Source organism: Cataglyphis hispanica, chromosome 3, assembly GCF_021464435.1.
Source record: "Cataglyphis hispanica isolate Lineage 1 chromosome 3, ULB_Chis1_1.0, whole genome shotgun sequence".
NCBI lineage: Eukaryota > Metazoa > Arthropoda > Insecta > Hymenoptera > Formicidae > Cataglyphis > Cataglyphis hispanica.
In genome coordinates, this window is record NC_065956.1 from 4,794,948 (window position 1) to 4,821,273 (window position 26,326).

At 37.5% G+C, this 26,326-nt stretch overlaps 1 protein-coding gene across 1 annotated transcript in view; it reads left to right on the forward strand.

The window, feature by feature from the left end:
* The window catches only part of LOC126859461 (histone-lysine N-methyltransferase Suv4-20-like), a 73,557-nt gene that overhangs the window by 9,593 nt on the left and 37,638 nt on the right, over positions 1-26,326 (forward strand). Inside the window, exon 2 of the mRNA XM_050610776.1 lies at positions 10,562-10,839. Within this exon, the coding sequence (XP_050466733.1) occupies positions 10,562-10,839 (278 nt within the window). The remainder of the gene's footprint in view (positions 1-10,561; positions 10,840-26,326) is intronic.

Genomic DNA, 26,326 nt, shown 5'->3' on the forward strand with positions numbered 1-26,326 from the left:
GCATGACGAAATGAAATTCACAGACCGTTTATTGTTCCGTTGTGCGTTGCATGATGATTGCGGCGATTACGTTATACGTAAATATAGAAAATGTCCCGTTATAATATATCTGTTCCCTATATACATGCGCGAGAAATAATTATAAAACCGTCGGTACGAAAACCTTGACCTTAAACATATAGTTGCATAATTTACAAAATCAAAAAAAAAGGAAAATTAATTTTGAAATAAATATCTTTATCGAGTATAAGAGCGATAAAAAGGAATATTATGTGTGTGGTTTAAGAATATTTATCTCTCTCTCTCTCTCTCTCTCTCTCTATATATATATATATATATATATATATATATATATATATATATATGCATTGAATATTTAGTGTAACTAAATTATATCGGATAGATCTTTGAGACGAAACTTATATTGATGGAAATCAATTAATATGCGAGATTGGGAGATGGGTTTACGTGCCGAGCGTGGCGATGTAACTTGTTAAAATCGCGCCGACTGATGCAATGCATATGCGTATAATAGACCTTGAGCCACTATTACACCGGCTGTTTATGTCGTTATGCAATCGAGACGGCTTAGTCTGCGCGCGAACGGAGTTTAACGCAGTAAATAATGCTTTCCACTCATTGCCCCTACGCTCGTAAATCCGCTTCGGCATTTAAACATCTTGCGAGAATAGTCGTTGCACTTTTATGAAATTCTTGTGCAAGATGCGATAATTAATGATGCGTATAATGCGAGGTCTTTTCACGTAACATTGCCATCTTGGTTTTGTTAATCCGCGACGCCACATATCACATTGAATATTTTAAATAATAATTCTGATCAAAATATCCGTACTTTTTTATAAACGTACATTTACAATTAAAATTACCATAAAATTTAATTATTTTTAATATGATATTATATACTTTTTTCATATAGTTTTGAATAGTTGGAGACAATTATTAAGAATAAATGTATAAAAATTTGTTTATACATGTAGTACGCGATATTTCGTTTAATTGTTATGTAACATTTGCTGGTTATCCAATGAATAAAAAATTATCGTCTCGCTTGTGCACAATTGCAAGTATTTAATGCATAATTTTTACGCGGATAAAATTAAAAAAATTATTTTTAGCAGTGCATAAGAGAGGTAAAAATGTTAAAGACACGTTTCAGGATATTCTAGACATAAATATTAGCGCGCTGCCTGCGCCACATTACTGTAGAAACTTGGCGTAATCGCGCCATTTCTCAAGGAAAGATACGCGTAATTATGCGTAGCAGAAGGAATGCGGAAAATGACGGTGCTCGCGAACTGAGACGATCGTGGGATAGATTCTCGCTCTCCGCGGCATCGTCTTCGAGATGCAAGCCGCGTGCATCTCTCGCTGCACCGTCGGTCGGTAGATATTCATAGCCATTCGTAGTTTGTAATCGGTAGTCGGGTAGGTAGGGAAGTTGATGGCCGTTTGATGAGATCCGGGACCGGTCCTAGCGAGCCCTGCGAGATCGCTAATTTCGATCCAATTCACGCTCGAGCGGGCTCGGCTTTTCGTTTTTCCGATCCCTATCTTCGTTTCATTTACCACGTTCGACCGCGACTCGGTATGCGATCGGCGTTTCCCTCTTCTTTTTTTTTTTTTTTTCTTTTTTTTTGCCTTCCACCACCTTCGGGGCACAGCCTTCAGCTTCGCGCTCCTCGAGACGATGACGCGCGCGAAAACAGGAATCGCCCCGCCGGGCGCGCCTCGTATTATTTACATTCCGCGGTCGCACTTTCAGTTTTTCCTCTTGCAACAGCGATACTCGCGCGTGCTTCGCCGCGATGTGACAGCGAGGGATTGCATCGTGTTGACCTAAAATAGAGAGGCTCTAAAGACTCAAGAATAAAGAGACTGCACTTGCACGAGAGAGAGAATATAGTTCATTCTATTTCTTAGTTTTCTAACATTATACATCGAGATTATAATTGCAAAAATGAAAATTAGAGAAATATTTCTTCTCTCACGAGAGAAAGGTTTATACTTTTGCATTTTGCATTTAACTATTACATCTCTTTTGTCTCACGAAAATATTACAGTTTCGTTGTAAGAGTTTGAAAATAAAAATACAGAGAGAGAGAGAGAGAGAGAGAGAGAGAGAGAGAGAAAGATCACAGAGGAAGATTCGTATTCCTTCTAAACTTTAAATTCCAGAGAAAACATTCTTCTAGAGATAAAATTTTATTTTCCCAGTTGACAAACTGTTTTTCAAATTCTACTTATTTCAAGCATCAAGAGTTTCAAATGTCATACTGCGATTTATGTTACCAGAAAGAGAGAGAGAGAGAGAGAGAGAGAGATCGTTATTTTTCTAAAATATTTTTCAAAGTGTACGAAAAAAATTTGAGAAATATTTTCTTAGCGAGATGACGTATACATCTCCGTGTTTGTGGAATTTGTCAGATCTCATTCGACCGCGGGAAACAGTCACCATCGCATCGTTTCATTCATCGTTCCAGATCCTCGAGAATAAGGGACGGCAGGGGCCACGTGTTTTATTACTTCATCTTTCAAAACGTTACCCTGCATCGTAATATTCGTCGCGTCGACGAAAACGCGGCCGTCTCGCGAACATCCCGTGCAAGACTACTTGACGTTTAGCGCGAATGTCTATCTATCTGTCCGTCCGCTGGCCAAGGACGCACTTGTCGACGGCACGAGGCGTAACACCTAACGCTATAGAGTTACGCGCTACTAATGTGTGTCACGCGTACGTCGATTGCGTCACGTCAGTCTCTCTCGTCGGGGTCGGCCCCGTGTTCCGCCGCGACGCGACGATCCGTCCAGACCGAGGTAATCGGTGTCAAGTGCCAAAGAAACGGACGTTCCCGGAAATTGCGATTAATCGCACGGTCATCGTGCGTACAGATGTTCGACGCTCTGACGCACGAATCAATCTTCATCCTTTATATGAAAGTCGTGTGTAATATGTTTTAAAAGCATCTAAAAATAAGTACAATAATTATTCATCTTTTGCAATCTTTCACCGTTGAATTAAATTGTTAAATGTTATATTAATATTATATTAAATATTTGTATTATTTTTGGAAATACATTTTTTTAACATATAAAATGTAATATGTAAAAAAATAATTTTTGAATCTACTTTAGCATTAAAAAATCCACTCAAGAATTTGTATACTCGGTCATTATATTTTATTCAATTTTGATATTTTTTTCGAAAAAGAACAGCTTTATTATTTTTCCAAAATATCATATATTTATGATCCGTATTGTAAAAAGATAAAAACATTTACTAAAGAATTTCTGTTATAGAAAATTTTTTCGAAAACTCTGGCCTTTTTTAGAGAACATCGATTCAGTTACAAAATTGCATCTAATTTGTAAAGAAAAACTCCCAGTAATAATGTTTAAAAGAATATATTCGAGCAAAATGTCATCTAGACATTTTTTCATGCAATTTAAAATCCATCAAACTATATCAACTATATCGTGGGAAAATGTTCCTCGCGCGGAGAAAAACGCGAGAGAACTAGATAGATATATAGCAAAGATTTCACTCGCTTTGTATTAATATTTTGTATATATTTCCTCTCAGTTGAAATTTGTGAAATTTTATCTCGATGAGAAAAATATCGTTGAATATTAGCCGCCGCTATAACAGCGAACAGGATCTATAGGGTTTCCATCCGCGAAAGATAAGTTAGGATGCAACATGTGCACCGAAACGCGTGTAATTGAAGCGAACTAGCTCTCGCCTAGACACTCGACAGACTCCGCGCGCTTTGTACAATAGTAGGAAGAGCGCTAAAAATAATCCACCCCGGCATCACCGCGTTCTGGCCTTGGCCAGCTTCGGTCCTCGCAATCTGACCGTACCGGCACTCTCTACGACAGCCTCCTCTTTCTCCACCTCCTCCTCCCCTCACCCTCCCTCCGTACACTTCACCTACACATTCCCGCACGTGGACAGCCGTTGCGTGGGTGCGAGCCGTTTTTTAACTTCCTTCCTCGCCGCGCGGAGGATCAATTAAAAGTTTGCTCCTTTTTTTCGCCGCCTCGCTCTTGCGAACTCCCCTCTCCCCCCTCCCCCGTTCCTCGTTTAACCCTTTTACGTGAACTTTAAAAAAGACTGGAAAAAAATTATTGTTTCATGTCTCGAGATGAAAGAAGGAACGGAAATAAAACAAATTAATTTCAGCTCTTTGCTTTCCACGTCGATTTTATTTAGAATTTTTGCGAAGTTTAAGGAGAAGCGAACAGATTGATTTGGAGGGATTCATGAACGGAGTCGATGCCAGGCGAAATTCTCGCTGCCGAATGAAAGCGAGAACATCATTAGGCGCACCTCTCTCGACAGCCGCAGATCGTCGTTGAACAGAGAGATCATTAAAGATGTTTTAACGAGAAGCCGCGTGCACCGACGGGACAATAGTGATAGGAATCGCGAGATTCACCGCGTCTTCCACTTTAGATCTCCATTGGTCGGGCGCAATGCAAAGCGTCTGACTTTCCACGCGCGCGGATGGATCGCTCGTATATCCGTTAGAGAACGAGATATTAAACTGAAAAGGAGACACATTAAATCCCTTGCCGCGTGATTTAGTTGACAAAGTAGCGCGAGAGAAGATACGGCTTTAATCCGGCATACCGTCTCGTGGCATCCCGCTGGATATATCGTAATGCACATGGCAACAAAATACGACCGGGAAACACGACCCCGCGGACTATTTTAAAATAAAAAAAGTCATTGTTTAAGCGTCTTTCGGAATCCGATATCCGTATTAGTGTTTAGTCTGGCGTCGCGTTTCACGCGGGTAGACGCGCCGGCTCGTACTGCACGTGCCATCATTTCTCGATTTCTCCCCCTCCCCCTCGCCCCTCCCCTCCCCTCCTCTCTTCTCCTGTCTGCGATCTGTCCTTGTCGTACATTGCCGAAAATTTTGCCTCATCGAGCATTAATTACAATATTTTTAAATTTCAATGTAATCTTTATATATATATATATATTTATATTCTAAAGATGGATTAAAAAACGGTCTGAAACTGAATATTTTTTAAACATTTTCTTTTGTTAATTTAACAATTTAACAATAATAAAGTTCGCGCATCGATATCCGCACTTCTTATCTGCCAGTTTTCCCACTTAATTACATTCTTCGTTGGGAATATTTGCTATTATATCCCTCTTAAAATCTGATATTGCTTATAACTCGCAGAATATTAATAGTTTGACGCTTTTCTATCCGACAATATAATCGATCAAAGATCTTAAATCCATGGGAGAATCTTCCATTAAAATTCAAAGAAGAATGAGAAGGCATAAAATATTGCTTAAGGTTATGGAAAAAAAATAATACTATCTTCTTCCCTAAATTATATTGTTATATAAAATTATTTTTATTAATCCATATCTCCGAGATAAAAAAAACAAATGTTTTTTTTTAAATATAACAGCAAATATATATATATATATATATATATATATATATATATATATATTTGCTGTTGATTTTAAATATATCTTCTGAATCTCTGGACTATGAAAATAATCATTTGCAGTAAAATGTTTATTACAGATTGGTAGTATATTTACTGAATCCAATTTTGTCTTTTGATCGCATTCAACCAGGCTATCAATCGATTTTTATTTTTAAAAGGAAAGTCATCAGTCATCAAATATGCTACAAGTCATTAATATTTTTTTTATACATGCACTATATATACACCAGATAGTATTAATTGTATTTTTGCTTTTTAAAATATTTTAGACATATACGCTTAAAAAATGAATGAATGACATCGATCGAATTCATCGATATTCTGTTCAATTGTAAATGACTGCCCTTGCTTCACATGTTCTTGTGTGAAATGTAACCGTGTTAGCAGACTAGTTTATTAGATAGAAGTCTGTGCTTTTTAGTTTATCGCGAAGATGGCGAATCGCGTGGCAAGTCTCTCCTCGCAGTCTCCAACTCATAGATTACGACGACGGGACGTATTGTCTTCTCCCTTTTGCTCGTTAACGTGTGTGTGCGCGCCTCTATTATCCGACTCTATTTTCCAATCTATCCTCATACGCGAGGCGCACCTTGTCTCGTCCAGGCCGTTGCTAGTCTTCTTCTCCAAGCAAGTGCGGAGCGATGCGCTCTTTGTCTCGCAGCACTCCAAATAGGCGGCACTCAAGACTCGGCACAAAGAGCGGCGAATCCGCACGAGACGATGTGATAACGGAGAGCAAGAAAGCTCAAGATAAGACCGAGGGCCCTCGCAATCGCGCCGCTCTATAACGTCGACTCATTCTCGAGGGAATATACGCAGACGTGTATACGGTACGTTTCGTACGTTGTTGATAGCCTAATCGCTAGGCTAATTGAGTTGAGTCTCGAAATTGAAATTGATCGTAAACTATGGAGAGAATAATTTCATACTCTCGCTCCATTAATATTGTATTAAATTTTATTATTTTTTGAAAATTTTTTACTCAGTTCTTTAACGATATTATTGCTTTCATATTAATTAATATATTAATAGATTAAGTTTCAAATAGATGTATGATAAAACGAGAAAGTCTTCAAGAAATAATTATAATAATGAGTTGTAAAAAATATTGCTGTAAATATATTTTTTTATGAATAATTATATATATATATATATATATATATATATATATATATATATATATACACACATACATACATACATACATACATACATACATACATACATACATACATACATAGGTATATATTTAAAAAAAATATATATATATATATACTCGATTTCTCTTTTCAACATCCCTAGCTCGAACAATCGCGGAGTCTCGGTCATCGTATCGCGATGCACGCGATACTCGTGGATGCACTCGGCGAAGCCGCGCAGTGCATACGTGCATACGCACACACGTACACAGTGCTCATCGAATGAGGGAAGAGGTGTGAGAGGGGGAGAGTCGTTCAAACGAGGGGCCCGCAGCGCCTGGGCTTTGGGCCTCGTCGCGTGTTTTTGCCCCCCGTCTGGTCCCCACCGCGGCTCATCATTTTTTGTCTGGTGCACCGCATGCTCTGCACAGCTCACCTCACCTCCTCTTCAGTTCGCTCGACGTACCACCACCACCTCCTCCTCCTCCTCCCTCCTCCTCCTCCTCCTCCTCCTCCTCCTCCTCCGCCCCCTTCTTTTTCTGCCGAGTTCTCGTCGTGCTCGCTCTCGCTCTGCCTTTCAATCAGGGCCGCGTGGGTAGGTATAGGTATGCTTACTTGGTTTGCGAAGTATCGATGTTGAATATTTTCGATCGATTTTCGATATATAATATGTACATGTAACATGTAAAGAATTCATGATTTTTATTTATTTATTATTATTTTTATGTCGAAACTGGAAAATAGATTTACAGAATTTTTCCCGCAAAGAAGAGTATGATAGAAATTTGTATCTGGAGAATTATATTTGAATTTTTTAGATTTAAAATTGATTTGAATTCAATTTTTGATTTTCACTAACATAATAAAAAGAACTTTATACAGTAAATATGCGTGACATCGAAACATCGTGGCTATTCTTGGAATTATAGCCGAACTTGCTCGTGCTATAACGATACGAATGAATTAAATTATTCATATCCGATACAAACAAGTTTTGAAAGGGCACATTTTTTTGTTTTAAATTATTTCAAAAATTAATTTTTGATGCAGTCTACATCTTAATTCTTCTATTTAAACTTTATCAATATAACTCGAGCCATTACTAAATTTTTCTACATAATCAAATAATGTCATGAAAGATTACTATTTTATTCTCGCATTTTGTCAAAATTAAAAAATTCATCGACAGAATTTATTACAAAAAAAAAGGACAAACTGCTTTATATCGAATCACAAAGACAAACGGTTAAGGAAAGCGACGTGACGCGAGCATCGATATAAATCGCCGGTTCGACGAATATTCGTAACCCGTCCGTCCCTGCTCTCTCAATCTCGTCATCATCGGTCCTTCGCCGCGCTGCATCCGAGCTGTATCTCCCTGGAGCCCCGAGACACGCGCACGGACACGCGTGTCCCTGCCACGCGGTAGAAGAGGAGGAGAACAAGGAAGCGGTGGAGGCCATCGCGCATCGAACGAAGCCGGAGAGACCGAGAAGCTGTTCCGCGATCGCTACCGAGAGGCGGCCGGCGTGAAGGGGAGGGAAGATACGGTCGCTCGATCTCTCGATGCACCTGCCGACGTTGACGTTCGCGGAGCCGAACGATGTTTCGCGATCAGACCGTACGATGCTCGAAAAGGGATCGCGAGATCTCGATAAGAATGGTCCGGCGGCCCTTCTGCGACTCGAGAGTCTATCCTTTTCGTGAAATTTCTTGTTGATCCCGACACATTAAGGATGTATGTGTCATATGTCAAAACATTGACAAAAGCATGAAAATTTCGTAGACTGTTCTATTATTTCTTCTGAGTATCTGTGCAAAACCTGAACACAATTCTATTAACAAATTATGAAAATTATTTAAGTTTGTAGTATTGATTCTTACGGAAAATCGCGTATAATGTTTATTGACAAATGGACGGAAAAAATTTGAAGGAAAAAACATTGCCAACGAAATAAAAATTTGTACACATATTAAAAAAAATTAATCTAATAAATATTTGAGCAAAACTCGATTTAAATCTACCTATTCGTTTAAAAATTATTTACTAAAAATTGTAGAAAAATATTATCTTTTTCTTTCTCTCTTTCTGTAAATTACTCGTTTTTCTTTATTTCTTATAGTTGATTTCAGGGGGTATTCACGATTAAGAGTTTTAAATAGTCATAAATTAGAGAAAATTAATTGCAACTATTTTCTTTTACAAAGACGTTAAAAAAATATTTTTTTGTGATACTTTAATTCTTTTTATAATCTGGATTCATTTATTTGATTTTTCAAACAATATAAACGTAAGAAATATATTTCTTTTTTAAGTTTTTTGACTATTTTTTGACTATTACAGCCAAAACATCCTTATGTGCTCTATTAATTTCGATTTTTAAATATTTATCGAAAAATTAAGAATTCAATAGTAAAGAATATTAGCTCATAAAGAATTGTCATTCTTTAAAAGTCTCAGAGAGATTATATAATTTTTCAACAATATATAATGATTTTTCGAAAAAAATGCGAAGGAAAAATTATCTTTGAAATCATTTTGAACATGATCAAATTTTTATTTTAAGAATAGGTCTGATAATGGATTAATTGGTTATACCTTATTAATGGTACATGACACCCGTTAAGATAAATGATTTGATAACTGAACACTTTTATGGAAATTTTAATAAAGATTTTTGTCAGAATGCTAAAAGGAGACAGGATCTATTTATCATTTCACTTGGAATTAAATGCGAATGTATCGTATAATCAGACGCCAATTAGTGAAAATCCGCTCTCTAACGAATTTATTATCACATACCACACCAAATACGTGTTTCTTTTGATTTATATGCGTTTTGCTGCATGCTTTGATGAAACGATATTACTTGACTGATTACGACGACTTGCTCTCCGTACATGCTAGACGCGAGACGCGTCTTTACGAGCGCGATTATGTTCGCGAGTCCTTGACAGCAGCAAGGAAAATGACATTTAATCGTTTCCACGTGTCGATGATATGTGTGCCGACTCGGCGAACCGTGCATAGGACATGACTTGCGTCGCGATCGTTGAGTTCTAACATACAGTTAGTCCTGAGACACACGACACGCGAAAATACAGGCAGTATTAACACTATTTATCTTTACATCATACATTTCTGTAAGTAACAAATTATTATTTTTTCTACTCACATTATTGATATAACATGTATCTTATTCTCATTTTTATTACTACATACATAGTATATTGTTGGAATTATTATATTGCATTTTTTATATGTATATGTGTATATAATTTACACACATTATGTGGTAAATTATATGGTAAGAAAAGATAGAGATTTGTGTATCTTTAATTCTTATATTAATATGTATTATTTAATTTTATTATAAACGAACTGGGACAATAAAAGAATAAATATTTATTTAGATATCTTTAAGTAAAATATATTCTATTAATAAATTCTTGATATGTCTTTTTTACCATTTTGTGCAATATTAGATTAAAATATATTAATTAATTATCTTTGATATATTGATTATACAAGGTATTTTTAGAGTTTGACCCAATCCTCTAGCTTTCTCAAACGACTTTAGATATGGAATAACGTTTCAGACAAAAGTTGTGATATTAAGGAGGAAGATGATGAAAATATGGACTTAAGTCAAGTTTTATCTGAAACGTTTTTCCATGTTTAAAGCCGTTTTCGAGATCCAAGGAACTGGCTCAAACTTTGGAGACACCCTGTATATAAAATTCATCACAACAGAGAGAGTTTCTTTCACATGTGTCAAATAATTTGCTATGAACGACAATTTCTTGTCATTAAGAAATCGTGATATGAAATAGATAAAATTGAAAGTTACGCAGATTGACGAAATTTCCCATGGAGATTTTATTTATTAATCATAATGTCCGATTGTTGTTTGCAGTGAGTGCGAGCGGCTATATCGTCTCGGCGGCGCTCGTGCTGATAGTTGGAGCACTGGTGGGTGTCCTGGCGACGATATCGCGTCATCTTCATCATCGTCGGCTGATGGTGCACGAGCCGGTCCCACCCGGCTCCGTTTCCTCCTCTTCCGCTTCGATTCTTCATTATCATCATCGGCATCACCATCATCGTCACCGACATCGTCGCGCCGAGCCACCGCCGCCGCCGTTACAGCGTTGTCTTCTGCTTCAGGATCATTGCCATCATCCTGATACACCGGTGAGTATCACTTCATCGCGCATTGTTTTCGCGTGAAAAATTTTGAGAATTTAATTCCATTATATTGTCATAGGACATATTCCGCTGTCACTTATATCGATACATGATATAACTAGAGAATAGCACGCAAAAGGTGTGTTTAATTCTCTTTTCTTATACATATGTATGTATATATATCTACCTGTCTCTGGAAAATAAAATATCTAATATTAGTGAACATTGTGCATGAGATAGAGAATTTTTAACGATAACAGAAGAATTTGCAGTAAACCGCGTCATTGACGGATTTATATAGGAATTATTACATTTTATCTCGAAGCTGTTCGAAATAAAACTTTTTCGAAACAAACTTCCGCATATTCGTTGAAACTGTATACGTCGTACTAATTTTAGCAGACTTGACCGAGTTCGTCGAATAGCTTCTTTATACAAATAACGATTCAAACGAGTCGTATCACATTCCAACGGAATGGTTCTCGTTCTTATTACTTTCTGTCGCATTTCGCCGAACAATCGGTCGGTCTCTCGTTACACATTCTTGATATCGCGCGTCACGAGTTCAAAAGGCACGCGCGCTTCTTTCCGCCAGGCAAAATAGACGCGTTCTTATCATTGCAAATACGATAATACATAGTTTGCTGGACACGAAGAGAATTAAGCGTAGATCAAAAGAGGGGGGGAAAAAAAAGGGAAGCGCGATTTCTTATCCAACGGAGGTCGTTATCGGTAACGTTGTCGACCTTCGACGAGATTATTACGCGATTCGTGGAACGACGAAGGCTGTCTAGGAAAAAGCTTCCGATATCTTATCTCAGCGGTAGCGGCGGCGCAGCTGTGTCTATCTGGTGTGTTTTCTTTTTTTCCCTTCTCTCTCCTTCTCCTCCTTTTCTCTCTTTTCTATTTAAAAAACAGACTATGCCACGGCACGTAAATTCTCATTCCTCTATTTTTTTTTTTTTTGCGTCTTGGTGTCCCGATTCAATTATTCCAAATGTGCGCGATAACACGCGACAACAAGGACAAATCTGTGACGCAAAGCATGATTCACAAAACTTCATTTATAACTGTGGTCTATAATATATATATATATAGTTTCGCTGCAAGTTTTCAAATGAAGATCTTGTTCTAAACAACGACATACAATCTACTTACATAAAATAGATCTTACATGTCGTAATGTATAATACAATGAAATTTATTAATAATTCATTTATTTATAATAATTTTTATTTTCTCTCTCTCTCTCTCTCTCTTTCTCTGTCTGTCTTTTTTCTCTTCCGTGAAGTATATTTTTTAATACTAGTTTTGAGAAATATTAATCGAAAAATTCGATAAAATAATTCTAATATTTTATTATTGTAAAATGAAAAGATTTATAAAAATTTATCTTTTCTCAAATTTTTTTTCTTAATTTCTGGTTTTCTAGAATTTTACAGTTATTTAGCATAAAAAATACTTTAGAAAAATGTCTTCGAAAAATATTTAATTCCCTTCAAGACAAATCATTTATGAATATCTATTGAATATTGATCAAGTTTTTTTCAACGCGACAATTTCTCTTGCCACAAATAAATTTGAATAGTCTCTAGACTATTTTCCCCGAAATGAAATCTTAATCTGCCTAAACAGTATAATACATCTCAGTACACTCCATTTATCGTCCCGATGGCGAGAGATGCCGCATCCCGACATCGATCGGTGGCGAAGCCCTTCCTCGGCAATGCCCCGGAGGACGTCGACGGTTGGGTCCACCGAGTGCGCGCGCGCGCGCGCGCTTCCTTCGGTTTCCATCGGCATCGGGCGGCGGGAACTTAATTTGGAAGTTATACCGGTCCCGTGATTACGCCGAGGAGAGAGTCGGCGGGGAAGTTCCGTCTTTCCTTCTCGGCGTTACACGAGACGTTGCGATGCACGTTTCGTACCGCCGTCACGCCCGCCCCTTTCCGCCGCCGTCGCCGCGACGCGAACCATTGTTATTCTAGATTGCATCGCAAATTAGATTATGGCGTACTGTACTAGGCTCTTCTCTCTCTCTCTCTCTCTCTCTCTCTCTCTCTCTCTCTCTCTCTCTCTGCTCCCCCCCCCCTCTCTCTTTCTATCTTCTCCCGCGCGCACCGATGCCGACGGCGACGATGTCGAGTCTGCTCTCCGCTCTTTGCCGAATACCGACGAGACGTAATGCCGCTTTCTCCTCTCCTCTCCGCGTCTCATTGTATGTCCTCTCGTCCTTATTTCATCCCGGATCCGCGTCAGATTGCGACACACGCGAGCGTGCAGCGTAGAAGTGCAGCCTCCAACTGTGTTGCATAAGGATGCACCGAGTGACGGTGCGACTTTGGAATATATATACGCGATCGCAATGTCAAAAATTCATTCTCAACAATGATTTTCTTTCTTGGAATTTCGATATAGAAATCATCACCGTTTAGATAACAATTAACATGCAAAAATTTATTATTACGCTTAATCTAATTTAAGTATATATAAAAAGAGAGAGAAAGGAAAGAGAAAAGGAAAGAAAGAGAGAGAGTGAGAGAGAATCATAAATAAACTAATTTTCTTTTCATTGCTGCTTTTAATTTAAATCTCTACAAATTTAATATAGTATCGGCTCTCTATTCATAAATGTATTTTTCGCGAAAACGATTTCCTCAATCGATGCATTTTTAACCTCCCACCCGACCTTTTAAGACGGCGGTGAAGTCGCCGTCTGTAGAAGGGAAAGAGGGATAAGCCGGGGTGGGAGTAAATGTTGTGTCTAGCATTCTGCGGTCTCCGGTTACTCTCCCATGCGCGGACTTGCCATTGTTTTCTCGTACTCTGTACTCGTCTCTTTATATTCGCAAGGAAAATCTCGCGGACAGGTTGCGAGATAAGACAAAACATGGAATCGATTTCTTTCCTAGACGCGCTCTACAACGTATCCATAATCAAAACATTCCGATATACATATGTATATGCGCGTTTATGGCTATCTCGACCATGTCTGCTTATTATCTCGAAATAGCATCATCAGCATAATTAAGGTACATTTCCCACGTTCCGTCATCGGTGATAATTAAGCGAACGGGTTAGTCTCAATAGCTGGGAGTGGAAATGAGAGCGAAGAGGTTGAAACAATAAAAATACAAATGAGAGAAAAAGAATGAGCATCGATCGCGCGACACGACGGCATTTTCCACGATGTGACTCCACTGCGCTTCGTTCCGTCGTGGAAAATGCCGGTGTGTCGCGACCGTATACGACGACATCGTGGTGTTTATCTACTGTCGCGTCGTTGCCGAGAGTACATCGTCGAAAGATGATGCATCCTAAACCACGGCGCGAGGCCAACGAAAGAGAGAGAGAGAGAGAGAGAGAGAAAGGCGACGTACTATGGCGGGCGCTGTGTAAATCCCGCAAATCAAACGACACCCGGAGGCTTCCCCAACGGGTAACGTTAAACTCGCGCACGGGGAAGCAATGACCTGATTTGCAATTTATTACGTTTGGGCGACGTCCAAGTACGGCGCATTGGCGCCGCTGCCAAAATCAGCGGGTCACGATCGGACGCGGTGTGGCGATGTTCCCGCGTGGAATAAAGATAAAAAGGGGAAAAAAAAAAAAAAGAAAACGGAAGCGAGTCGTGTAAAAACGAACGAGAACGACACACGCTCGTCGTACCAAGCGACGAGGAAAACAATCGACGAGAGAGAAGGAGAAAAGGGGGTAAACACGCAGAGCCGCGAATACACGCGCTTATGCGTCTCGCGAATTCCGGCACGGGCCGCAAAATCGCGAGAGTCGAAATTTTCGGCCGTGCGTTCGCCGCGGCGGCGAATTTGACACCCGGCTGGTTGGAAAACACGCGTCGCGTGACAAATCGTTTGGGCGAAAATTGTTTCGATTTCCGATCGTCGGAATTATTTGTTCGTAACGTAGATTGATTTCTCGGTTCTCGTGTTTCTAGATGTGAAATCTTAATTATCGGTGAAACTCTTAAATTCATTTGTAATCCAAGTCATCTATTGAAAACATTATATCCTCCTTTTAAATGATATTTTATCGTGAAAGGGGTGAAAAAAAATCAATATATGCATATATTAATCTAAAACTACTTCTAATTTTTTGTTCTCCTGCTAAACATGCAATAATAAAAATATATAATTATTTTAGAATATTTTAAAACGATTGAAAATTTACCAATGATGATGGTTTTTTTATCAAGTTTCTGAAGGAAATACCAGACTTTAATCTACAAGTAAAAATGAGGTCGATGTGCTTGGAAAACATCTGGCGTATACAAGAAACGCTATTCACATAAACGTGTGCCATAAGCGGCTCTTGTACAATACCTACTTCCCGCCAATCGGTTATAGGCTATTGACATTTTGGGAACGGCTGGAAGTTCACGAGCGGTATTTATTTGTGTCACCGGGATTTGTAACTTGCGGATAGAACTAGAATATATAAGCATAATGACATAACAAAGCGATCGTCCGATCGTCTACTGACGCAACGTCTCATTCGCGATAGCGCGACCTTCGTCGCGAACGCGTGATATACGAAGGCAAATTGTTTGCGCGTACGTGTCTATTACCTTTTCCGGCAAATAACGATGTCTAGACGTGCGCGTGAATCATCATTCGCCGATGCGAACAGTAGCGAGATAAAACGCGGACGATAAGATCGCGAGACCGCAAAATGCCGTGGCTCGCGAATTCAGACCCGCGTACTAAACACGGTTTTACCGTGTTTTTCTTATTGTTAGAGAATTTGAAAATTAAAAATAAAGCAGGACAATATTAAATATATCATTCGTTCTACATGTTAATAATGTAACGAGAGATTTAGAGCACACATGAGGCAAGCAAGGAATGTCATGTCAACATAGATCATATGAGTTATTTTTTTATTATATTACTATTTATTATATTATGTAATAATACATTATGTATTATATTACGTATTAGTACAGTATAGGAAATGTGTACACAAAGTCTTCTCATTTCTTCATTATATATGTTGTATATTTCTAAATATACAACATATTTCTAAATAAATGCGAACAAATTTTAGATTTAGATTCTTTGTCAAAAATTAAGAAGGGTCTTTCATATAAAATCAAAAATATCCGTTAGAAAGTTTGATTCCTTTAGAAACTTTTTTATTTTTTTATTTTTTTTTTCCATAAAATCAATAATTGTCAAGAAAAAAAAATAAAATACATTATTATACAACACCGTGTTAAATAGGAATAGGTTTCGAATTACGAGAAGTCGAATTTTAAAATAAAAAAGCAAGCAAAACGAAATTATAATAAATGTTAGAAAAAAATGGAACAAAACACAAAATTATAAACAATATTAAAAAAAAATTAATTTTCATCTTCTCCTTTGAAGGAGTGTAACTCTGCAACTTTCAAGGAGTGATATAAGATATATATGGTTATATGAAAGACCTTCTATCTTTAATTTTCGACTATCATCTCCTAAAATTTTTCGCACTTATTTAGAAAACCCTGCATATATATATATATATATATATATATATATATATATATATATATATTAAATGAAGCAACGCGTTAAGATTCTTTAAATGTATATAAGATTCGGAAAAGTGAAGTATTTTATTACACTGCATTATAGTTTTAAGGAAAGGATTGATTATGATTCCGAGATTCCCAGAGCGAAAGGAATTTGAAACGAAGCTACGCCAATGGCTGACAGCTACGCGCACGTGCTACCACGACATAACTACGCGAGTATCGTCACGTACTGACGTCATAACATACACCGACGCCGAAAGCAGTATTGACGACGTCTACGAGGCGTCGAGCCGCGACGAAAGTACGAGGGCAGGCATTTTTCGTGTGAAAAAATCTAGATCAAATTGCTAATAAAATAACACTTTTAGTTTTATTTTAATTTAGGGACCAAACATTTATTTTATTTTTTTTTATATATATATATTTCAGGAAGCATAAGAAGTAGTAAAACGAAGGGCCAATTAGATCTAAGACGCAGTAAATGATGCGTAGTAAACTAATAATATATTTTATATTTTAAATGTTAACAAAATTCATGTACCAAACGTTTTAATCCATTTTTGGATTTTATTGCTAACGAATGTCAAGTTTGAAAAAAGAATAAGGGCAGTTCAAAGGATCGCATAATCAGATATATGTATATAGCTAACATTAAAAATATAAAATAGATTATTAGTTTATTACGCATCATTTACTACGTCTTGGCTTTAATATTAATAGCCCTTTTTTTATTTACTTCTTAATTTTATCATTTGCCCCGTTTATGCTACTTTTATTATCAGAAAACAGATACACGTGCGCGCGTGCATATATATATATATATATATATCTTTTTTGCTTACATACAATTAAAATACATAAAAAGAAAAAAATTTTCTTTCTATAAAGGAAGTAAATATGAATTTTTTCACATTCATACAGTGTGCTAAAAAATAACAAGCTAAATATAAAAAAAGGAATTCTAAAATAGAAAATGTGTATTTCAATAATACCGCAATATTCGAGATTGCTTCGTGACATAATATTTCTCTCTTTTATTTACTCTTTTGTTTACGTAAACATCTGTTTGCGTCAATTTCACATGATAGTACGTTATACGATGAGAAAAAGGAAATGTCATCTCATACAAAAAAAAAAAGTCATTTTATTTTACTCTTGCTACAATACAACGTAGCACCACGGTTAACGATAGACGATTAACACGACATCACAAATATTTACACGCTCCCCGTATTGAGGAACGCGTGCTACAAATAAAAAAGAGCCAATAATATTTCACCTCCCACTCGACCAGAAATAAACCTCGCGACATTTTAATCCCACAGCTCGAAAATGATCGTAACGGAGAATTCTCGACGCGCAAGATACGGACGAGTCGAGTCGATATATAATCTTTCCTTCTCTCACATCCTCCTCCTCTCTCCACGTCGCGACACGCCAAAGTCGTCCCGCGTGTAAAATATCTCGTAACGAGCTCTCCGATTATCTCCCCCGATGGAGGAGCCGCGCTATACGTTGGCCGATATATCGACTATCCGGCGCGCCGGTACGCTGGCAGCCCCGATTTCCCTATCGACTTTCCCGTGACGGCGACCCTGACCCAACGACGCGCTCCCCGTCCTTCATGGACGAGCCGAACACATCCAACCAACCACCAGCCGCCCTTCGAATCGACCACCCGACGGGCCTACGGCGGGCGTGTGCACTCCCGGCGATGTTGATTTTGATCGTTCTCGAGGCTGCTCGCAGGTAACCCTCGGATACGACCTACTTTTCTTTCGCGCTCTTTATAACGACGCGCCTCGAGGGTGGTGAGCGTTACGTAGAGGTCGTCTGTCAAGGGCGTAGCCGTAATGTGTCAAGAGTAATAGGAGAGTGGGGTATTAATTTTGTAAAACCTCTCTCTTTGTCTCGTAATATATTGTATTTTATTTCATTACGATTATCGGCTCTCTTTTTCTCTTATCACAATTAATATTGACGCGTACGCTATATCAAAATATATCAAATTCAATGTTCTGTCATTCAATTCGAAGATAAGTTACAAATAATGAACTCTCAAACCAAAAGATTAATTTTTGAGATTTTTAATTGTAACTATTATAAAAATCTTTTCATAATATCATATGATAGATAAAGGGTGTCTACTCTCTGGAAAAACACGGAAAATTTTGGAAAATTTTTTTATATCTGAAGAAATCATGGAATTTTGTTGGGGGACTGAAAGAATTTTTTAAAAAATTCTCTCTTTAATAATTTTGCTTTTATACTGTAAGCAGTAGACAATCTGCCAATAAGCTATGTTGTGTGTTTAAAATATATTACAAATTATCTATTTCTATTTATATATTCAATGTCAAAATATTAAATATATAATACATATTATTTTAATTTTTAGTGATAAAAAATAAAAATGCCAGCGCGTGGTCTCTCATTTGCCTGTTTCAATTTTTATGGATATTTATTATTTAGACCCTAATATACTAAACTAAGTTATCTTTTGTGCAATTAGCACTAACTAAATTATTTTTATTAAAAAAGCTTTTTCTTTCCTTTTTTTCTCTCTCAGAGGAACTAGAATTCCTAATTTAAAATATTTTGCTTTAAATGTTTCGTTCGATTGTATTACCAATTCTTCCTACACTCTCGCAGAATTAATTCGAATCTTCGTACTCAAATCTTGCAAGTCTCGTCGGTGCTCGCTTGCGAAGCGAGTGACTAGCCGTGAGAAGTGCGGGGCAGGCCGCGCACCGCAAGCCGCGTCTGCGGTCCTTCCGGCGGCGTCCGTTCTCGGCTACTTTTCGGATTCGCTCGCTTTCTCTCTCTCTCTCTCTCTCTCTCAGCTCCGGGCCCGCCTGTATTTATCGATTGCTCCACGTCGGAGTTCCGGGCGACGAATTAAGCTGCCGACTATGAAAATGAGCAATCAACGAAGCTTCGTAAAAGACGATAATAGCACATTTAATTAAGTATATATTCAATCAAAATGTAATTTGTCCAAGTAGAATTTCGTTACTCTAATTTGCGTATATTTTGAATTTTCCGCAAACTGCTAAAGTGAAAAATGGGAAAATAATTGGTGCTTTCTTCGGTGCAGTTAGATAAAATGTCAAATATATTTATTTATACATATAGTTATAATAGATCAATTATAACAAGATTAATGTTGCAGAGATAAAAAATGCAGATAAAAATGAATGGAGAATTGAGCAAGGGAATGATGCTTATTGCTTATCTCAAAAATTGCAAAATACAATTTAAGGTGCAATTAATTTACAGTTCACCAGTTAAGATATCGTTATTTATATTTTTCGCGCGTGCGTGTACGCGAATAAATAAACTTGGAAATTTTCTTCCGTCGCGATGGGATAAGAACCAGTTGTCATTCTCCGTCGCACTCAGCGCATAATAAATTCGAAATTGCGAAACATCAAGTAGAATTGAGAATCCAAGAGCGCGCGCGAATGTGGTATAAATCTACGACACCATATTTCGAGTGGGGCTCTTAATTCTGAGATGAACGACGCGACTGTTTATCAACAAGGAGCATGTCGGTTCAGCGACCGGTCCCGTTTCCGACCGAGACATAAAAGTAGCTGCATGGTGGTAGCTACACGCGAACCATCGCGCGTACATCATCTCCGCTGCGGTCAGCTCTAGCTTGCGCGCGTTTGGCACGTGACGAAGCAAGTTAATATCATACTCCCATTCGCTAGGACTCATATATAACTCATATAAATTCGAATTTTTTACGGTTAGTATGATTGGGAACTGCGGTATTATAATTGCTAATTTTTTGTTCCAATTTATTGTGAATGGGAAATTAATATTAAAGCTACATGGATATTTAATATGGATACTGAATATGTATATTTTTAATAATTATATTTGCGATTAATTGTGACATATTTATCTTCTTTTTAATTTATATAATATTTAGAAGTGCGCGAGAGAATACTTTAATATTAATTTTCTCTTATATATGTAGGAGTAATAAACTCTCAGGAGTAGACTAACAAATTAGTAATTAATTAACAGCTAATTATGCCATTAATCCAAAGTTGATCTCTAGTGAGGAGAGAGAGCATCGGGTTAATGAAGATACAAAAAGGAGCCACGAAGATATTCCTTTTGTGTCAAATCTATGTGACGTAGTGTCGCCGATTCGAGAAAATCGCGATCGCGTGTGTATCTTTTTCTTTCCGAAGTTGACATCGCGAAGCATCGACCATACGATCGCACTTTTCCGACTGTTGGCCGTCGCCCGGTTTAACGAAGTCGATTAACATAATGAAAACATTTGCATTCGTTATAACGTACGCTAACCCTGACGAACGTTTGCCTTAATTGGCCTTGCCCTCGCGCAGACCGCGAAATATCGTCGTTAATAACGCGACTGAGAATCCCTCGGTGCGTTTTTATTATGCTCTCTTGTTACAATGCTGATAACATAAATCTTTTTTATTCGCTGTATTTCCGAGAGATCTCTCACATTGATACATTGAATTATGTACAATTTAATTGTGCGGATAATTTTTCAATGAAATGTTGCGAAAGATATTCCAATATTAAACAAGGAATACGGATGACTCGTCTTCGTCGAAAATAACAATTCTGCCAGAAAACAGGAGGAATTCGAATAGGACAGCGGGTAGGTCATTAGGAGTTAAAGAGACGACGAATGGGCAAGGAGGAGGGGTACACGGGGGAGCGGGGGGGGGGAGATTGGTTAGAATTGATGCGGACGAGACGACACTTTGCGCCAACATTTTACGCGACGGCGCCCACGATCGTGACTTCTTTTATGGAGCGGGCCCCAAGCAGCCTCGTCCCAGTCCCCGGACGAGGCCGCGACCCGAAAGCCGACGGTAACCGGGTCTTAACCTCGGCCTCGCCGTTGTTCCCGCTGGCCTCTTTGACGATATCAAAGCGGTCGCGCTTGTCGTCGTCGTCGTCGTCGTCGTCGTCATCGTCGTCGTCTTCGTGATCTTCTTCGTCGTCGTCGCTCGACACGAACGCGAAAATAGTAAACAGGACGGGTTAGGGATTTGCATACGGGGAGCCAAAACAGCTTCGTAGGACGACCTGTCGCGTTCTTGTCTCAGTCGGCGGACGAGTCAGGCGAGGATCCTCGTAGGAATACCGGACCTTTATTTACGAACTGGTCTCAGTCGCTCTAGCAAGGGGAATATTGTTTTTTTTTTTTTTATACAAGAAAGTAGCATCTTCCTCCCCCGCCTTTTCGTATCAGAAAGATTTTACTTATCGCTGTTTTGTACTGTGCAAGGTGTTCCACTTCTGGCGCGTTATCTTTTTTTTATTTCTTGACCAGTTTGTGATTCGATTGATTTTTCTTCTGCAAAATGAGACAAGGGACTTTTGTCTAAGGAAGAGAATAGAAGAAAAGATTATTTTTTAAGTTTTAACTCTCAAATGGATTATAAACCAAATTTAAAAAAAAAATAATAATTAATATAAATATATTATATTACAAATTTTAATATTGTGATAAATAATAAGCTTTCTCGAGATATTTTCGAAAGAAAATGAATTTACATAAAGAGTCAATAAATTTATCATTATGAACTAATATATCTTAAAAGTGGCACAAATTTGCATTTGCAATAATTGATAATAAATAATGAAAATCGATTATTACGATGATATTATTATAAGATATAAATGCATTATATTTGATTGCAGTTAATGCAGTAATAATTGTTAGTATGGTTCACCGACGATAAAATTGAAATATCTCGTGGCTGACGAAATTTTCGGAAAGTTTCATGAGTCAGCGACTGCAATCGCGTCTACAACGAGCAATAACGTACCGAGAATACCCCAAAAACATGAAAAATTCTATACATTCATGAAAAGCCGCTCGTTAGGGCGCATGTGATTTCCCTTGTGTTACCGCGATAGTACCTAATCTTTCTCTCGAGTATCTCAGATATAACATCGCTGACAATATAAAAAGTTAACATTTATCTTGAAAAATAGCAAGAAACCTTCAGAAAATAAGAAATTATATACATCAATTTTAATTCCTTTGGAAATATAATCTTAATATTCAACTGCAATAATTACGATTAAATGTTGATAATATAATTATATTAAGATGGAGATGATTTATAACCAAGTAACCATTATAATTGCTTTTGATCAATTATATCTTGAAAGAAACGTCAGATTCGCGTAGATCGTACACATGGTGTTCAGAGATAACGCCAAATGTACATTACTGATGAATCTAATCTCATTCCATAATCTTTTTTAATTCGTATAAAGAGTCTCTCTCTCTCTCGACATATTTATCTTCACTTACTCTAGACAGCTACCGCACCGTTACATTCATATATCTTTCACGCTGTCGCGATGTTCGCTCACGCGAACGTTCGCTGCTGAGTTTCGAGAGGCTGTCGACCGGTTCGCTCGTCTTCATATCGACGGACATCCTTTAAGCGCTCGCGCTTTACATTCCGCGAGGCGTTATTCAACACCTCGTGATCGTGCGCGTCGGGATACCCGTGCGTACACCTACCTACCACGTACTTACCTACGCGATTACGCTTACGCGCATCTCTCAACGACGTAATAATATCCCGGTGTGTCGCGCTCGTCATCGCCATTGACTGCCGGCGCGCGCAATCCCGTCCTTGGCGAAGTCGATAAGAGCGATAAAACGCGCTGTGGCCGGCTAGTCTAGACGATTACGCAATCCCCTGAAAAGGCATTGATTGACGTCCCTACGGTGCAGAACGGAGCGGAGAGCGAGACGAGACAGGACGGCCGTATACATATACGCGACCGTCCCCGAGTCGCGTCATCGAGTTACGTCGTTGCTCCTTCATACCCGTTCGCTCGTAAACCCGTCGCGAATTCCGCAACGAGAAGAGAGAGAGAGAGAGGAGGGGGAGAGAACACGACTCTGGCTCTCGCGTCTATCTGCACTTCTGGTACGATCGAGATGCGACAATCGCAAACTCCGCAAGGTGGAAATTCGCTGGAAAATTGAATTATTATAAAAGCATGAAAATTATAAATTTCTAATTGGCTCGATGCGATTCGCAAAAAGGCAAGGAGTATTTAATGTGCTCAAGGATTATTATATTGTATATACGTGTGATGTTTGAAGGTTGTCCACTAATTTGTACTCTTACGCGATTTGTAATGTAATCTTCCTTTTTGATTATCGATTTTCATTCAAAGTTTGACTGCAACAATGATTGTGTTAGTCAAGTTTTAAAATTCCATGTCATCTTTATATATTTATATTCATAAAGAGATGAGCCAAGAAATGGTCTAAAATACATTTAAAAAAAAATACATTTATTACTAAAATATAGCAATAAGTTCGTGCACCAATACTCGCGCTTTGGCTTTTATTTATCATTTTATTTTCCCATTTAAGTGCTCGAAACCGATTTGACAATTGATGACACATTATATATTTCTGTATCTCAATGATAAAAGTCAGGATATATTTTACTCAAATAATGCATTATGATTCATTTGAACGTGATCTGCTGGAAACCCAAATTAAGCTATCATAGTCGATTACATATAATAGTATGGATATTTTAAAAACCTGTAATGGCCTCGATTAATTAATGTAAATGTTGCTCCTGCGCGTTCAGCGCTAAATGCAACTGTCTGATTCTCTTCTCTCATGCTGACATTGAATGCAATCCTCATATTAGACCGATAAATTGCAACGCATTAATCTGCTAGCATTTAATATTAAATGTATACATGATACAAGACATAAAATATTTTCCATCAGATTTTTAAATTTCCAAATATAAACGTATGCAATATATCAGCTGGTGCACACGCACATTATTTCACGATAATTCTCTTTGAAATGAGTAGATACAATTTTCAAAAATTATTTAGCACAAGCAGATGATTTGTATATTTTTTTATAGTCACGTGTACCTTAGCCACCGTTTATTATTCCGGGCGGAATCCGAAAAATTTGTGAAAAATGACTGCGAACCATCGACTCGCGAGCAGTTAAGAGATAAGAGTTAAAAGAGATTAAGCGTTAAGCTGTTATGCATCCGATAGATCAAGATTCCGCTTTTACGCGCACTCATTCGTCGCGCCGGAAACGACGGTAAATGGCTCGACGGCTGATTCATCTGGCGCGGACTCTCTCATTATCCGGCCGTATTGTCATTATGAAAACGAGGAACGGCGCGCGCTTAATCGGCCAGCGGAATCCGAGCTGATTTCTACGCAGTTTATATGCAGTTGCATTCAAAAGATTTAACAATCCCGACATCGTAATATAAATCACTGTACAGGTTATTCAACGCAAATCTAGCACTATGTCAGCTACTATTTCTGGATTTTTGAAATGCGAATTTGCAATTGATATTTCCTTAGTGAAGCTGTGCATTTTTTAAATCAATTTTTCAATCATCTTTAAATTATAAATAATTTTATCAAGATAAAGTTTATACAATCGTAAATGAATATGTAGGATGTTTCTAAATAAGTGTGAAAAATTTTAAGAAACGATTCTTTGTCGAAAATTAAGGATAGTCTTTCATATAAACATTATACGCTTATATCTTTCCTTGAGGAGTTACACTCTTTTAAAGGAGTAGATGCAAATTAAGCTTTTTTAAATATAATTTTGTGCTGTTTTTTGTACCATTTTTTTCCAACATTTATTATAATTTTGTTTTGCTTGCTTTTTTTATTCTGAAATTTAACTTCTCGAAATAACTAACTCGAAATCTATGCCATTTAGCACGGTGCTGTGCATAATAATGTATTTTATTTTTTCTCTGAAAACTATTGATTTTATGAAAAAAATAAAAGAAATAAAAAGTTTCTAAAAGAATCAAGCTTTTTAACGCATATTTTTAGATGCTCACATTGCGGTCCGTTAAAAAATTCTAATAAAAAATTGAAAGGAGTTGAGGTTTTATTTTTTTATAATGATACGGGAAGATTCAAAAAATATTAATAAATATTTTTTCTACCAGTAGAAAATATCCATCAAATTTCATTTTTCTAATTTGTTTAAAATTTGAAAAAAAAAAAAGAAAATTTTCCGCCCCTTTTGGAGATGTAATTCCTCAAAGAGGAATATAGAAGTATATGTTTATATGAAAGATCCCCCTTAATTTTCAACAAAGAATCATCTAAAATTTTTCGCACTTATTTAAAAACATTTTGTATATAAGAGAATTAAAATAAACGAATATGTACGGCGATATAAGGAATATCTGGAATTTTTCTTTTTATTCTCTGTAGATAGATTAAACTATATATATATGCATTACATAAAATTGATAACTGACAGTGGTAACTTTATTTTTTATTATTACGTGCTTAACGACCACAGCATCGGCTCTACTGTAATCCTATATAGAGAAACAGGGGACTAGTTTACGCAGTTTGCGCGTTTCTAGATAAGTGCGTCCTTACGTCGCGATATAATCGGATCGCGCCTGATAGCGTTATTACACGTTATTATTATCGTCTGCCAGACGTGACCGTAATCCACTTGCGGGCAAATCTCTACTAGTTTTCTAGCTCGTTAACGCCAACTACCCGCCGGACGCATTCGCCATCGTTATATTCTCTCGCCCCTCCCACCCTTCCCCCGTTTTCTCCTTTGATCGAAAGAAATTGAACCCTCCTTGACGATATGGGGGAAATGGCTTTTTAAAGCGTCATCATCGTACTGTTATACATAAAAGATGAGCTAACTCAATAGTCTCTGAAAAATTTGGTTTATTGTAAGAAGGAATTTCGAGTACACAGTTTAATGATTATTATATATTTCAAAAAGGACATGTTATAAAAGGAAAAAGATACTTCAAAAATAAGAAGCGGCTTTTACAACATTGTTAATATTATATTCTTCGTTTATTTTTCATGAAATAAATCGTAACGTCCTCGGGATTACATCTTAAAAATCGGTGTACTTTTGTAAAG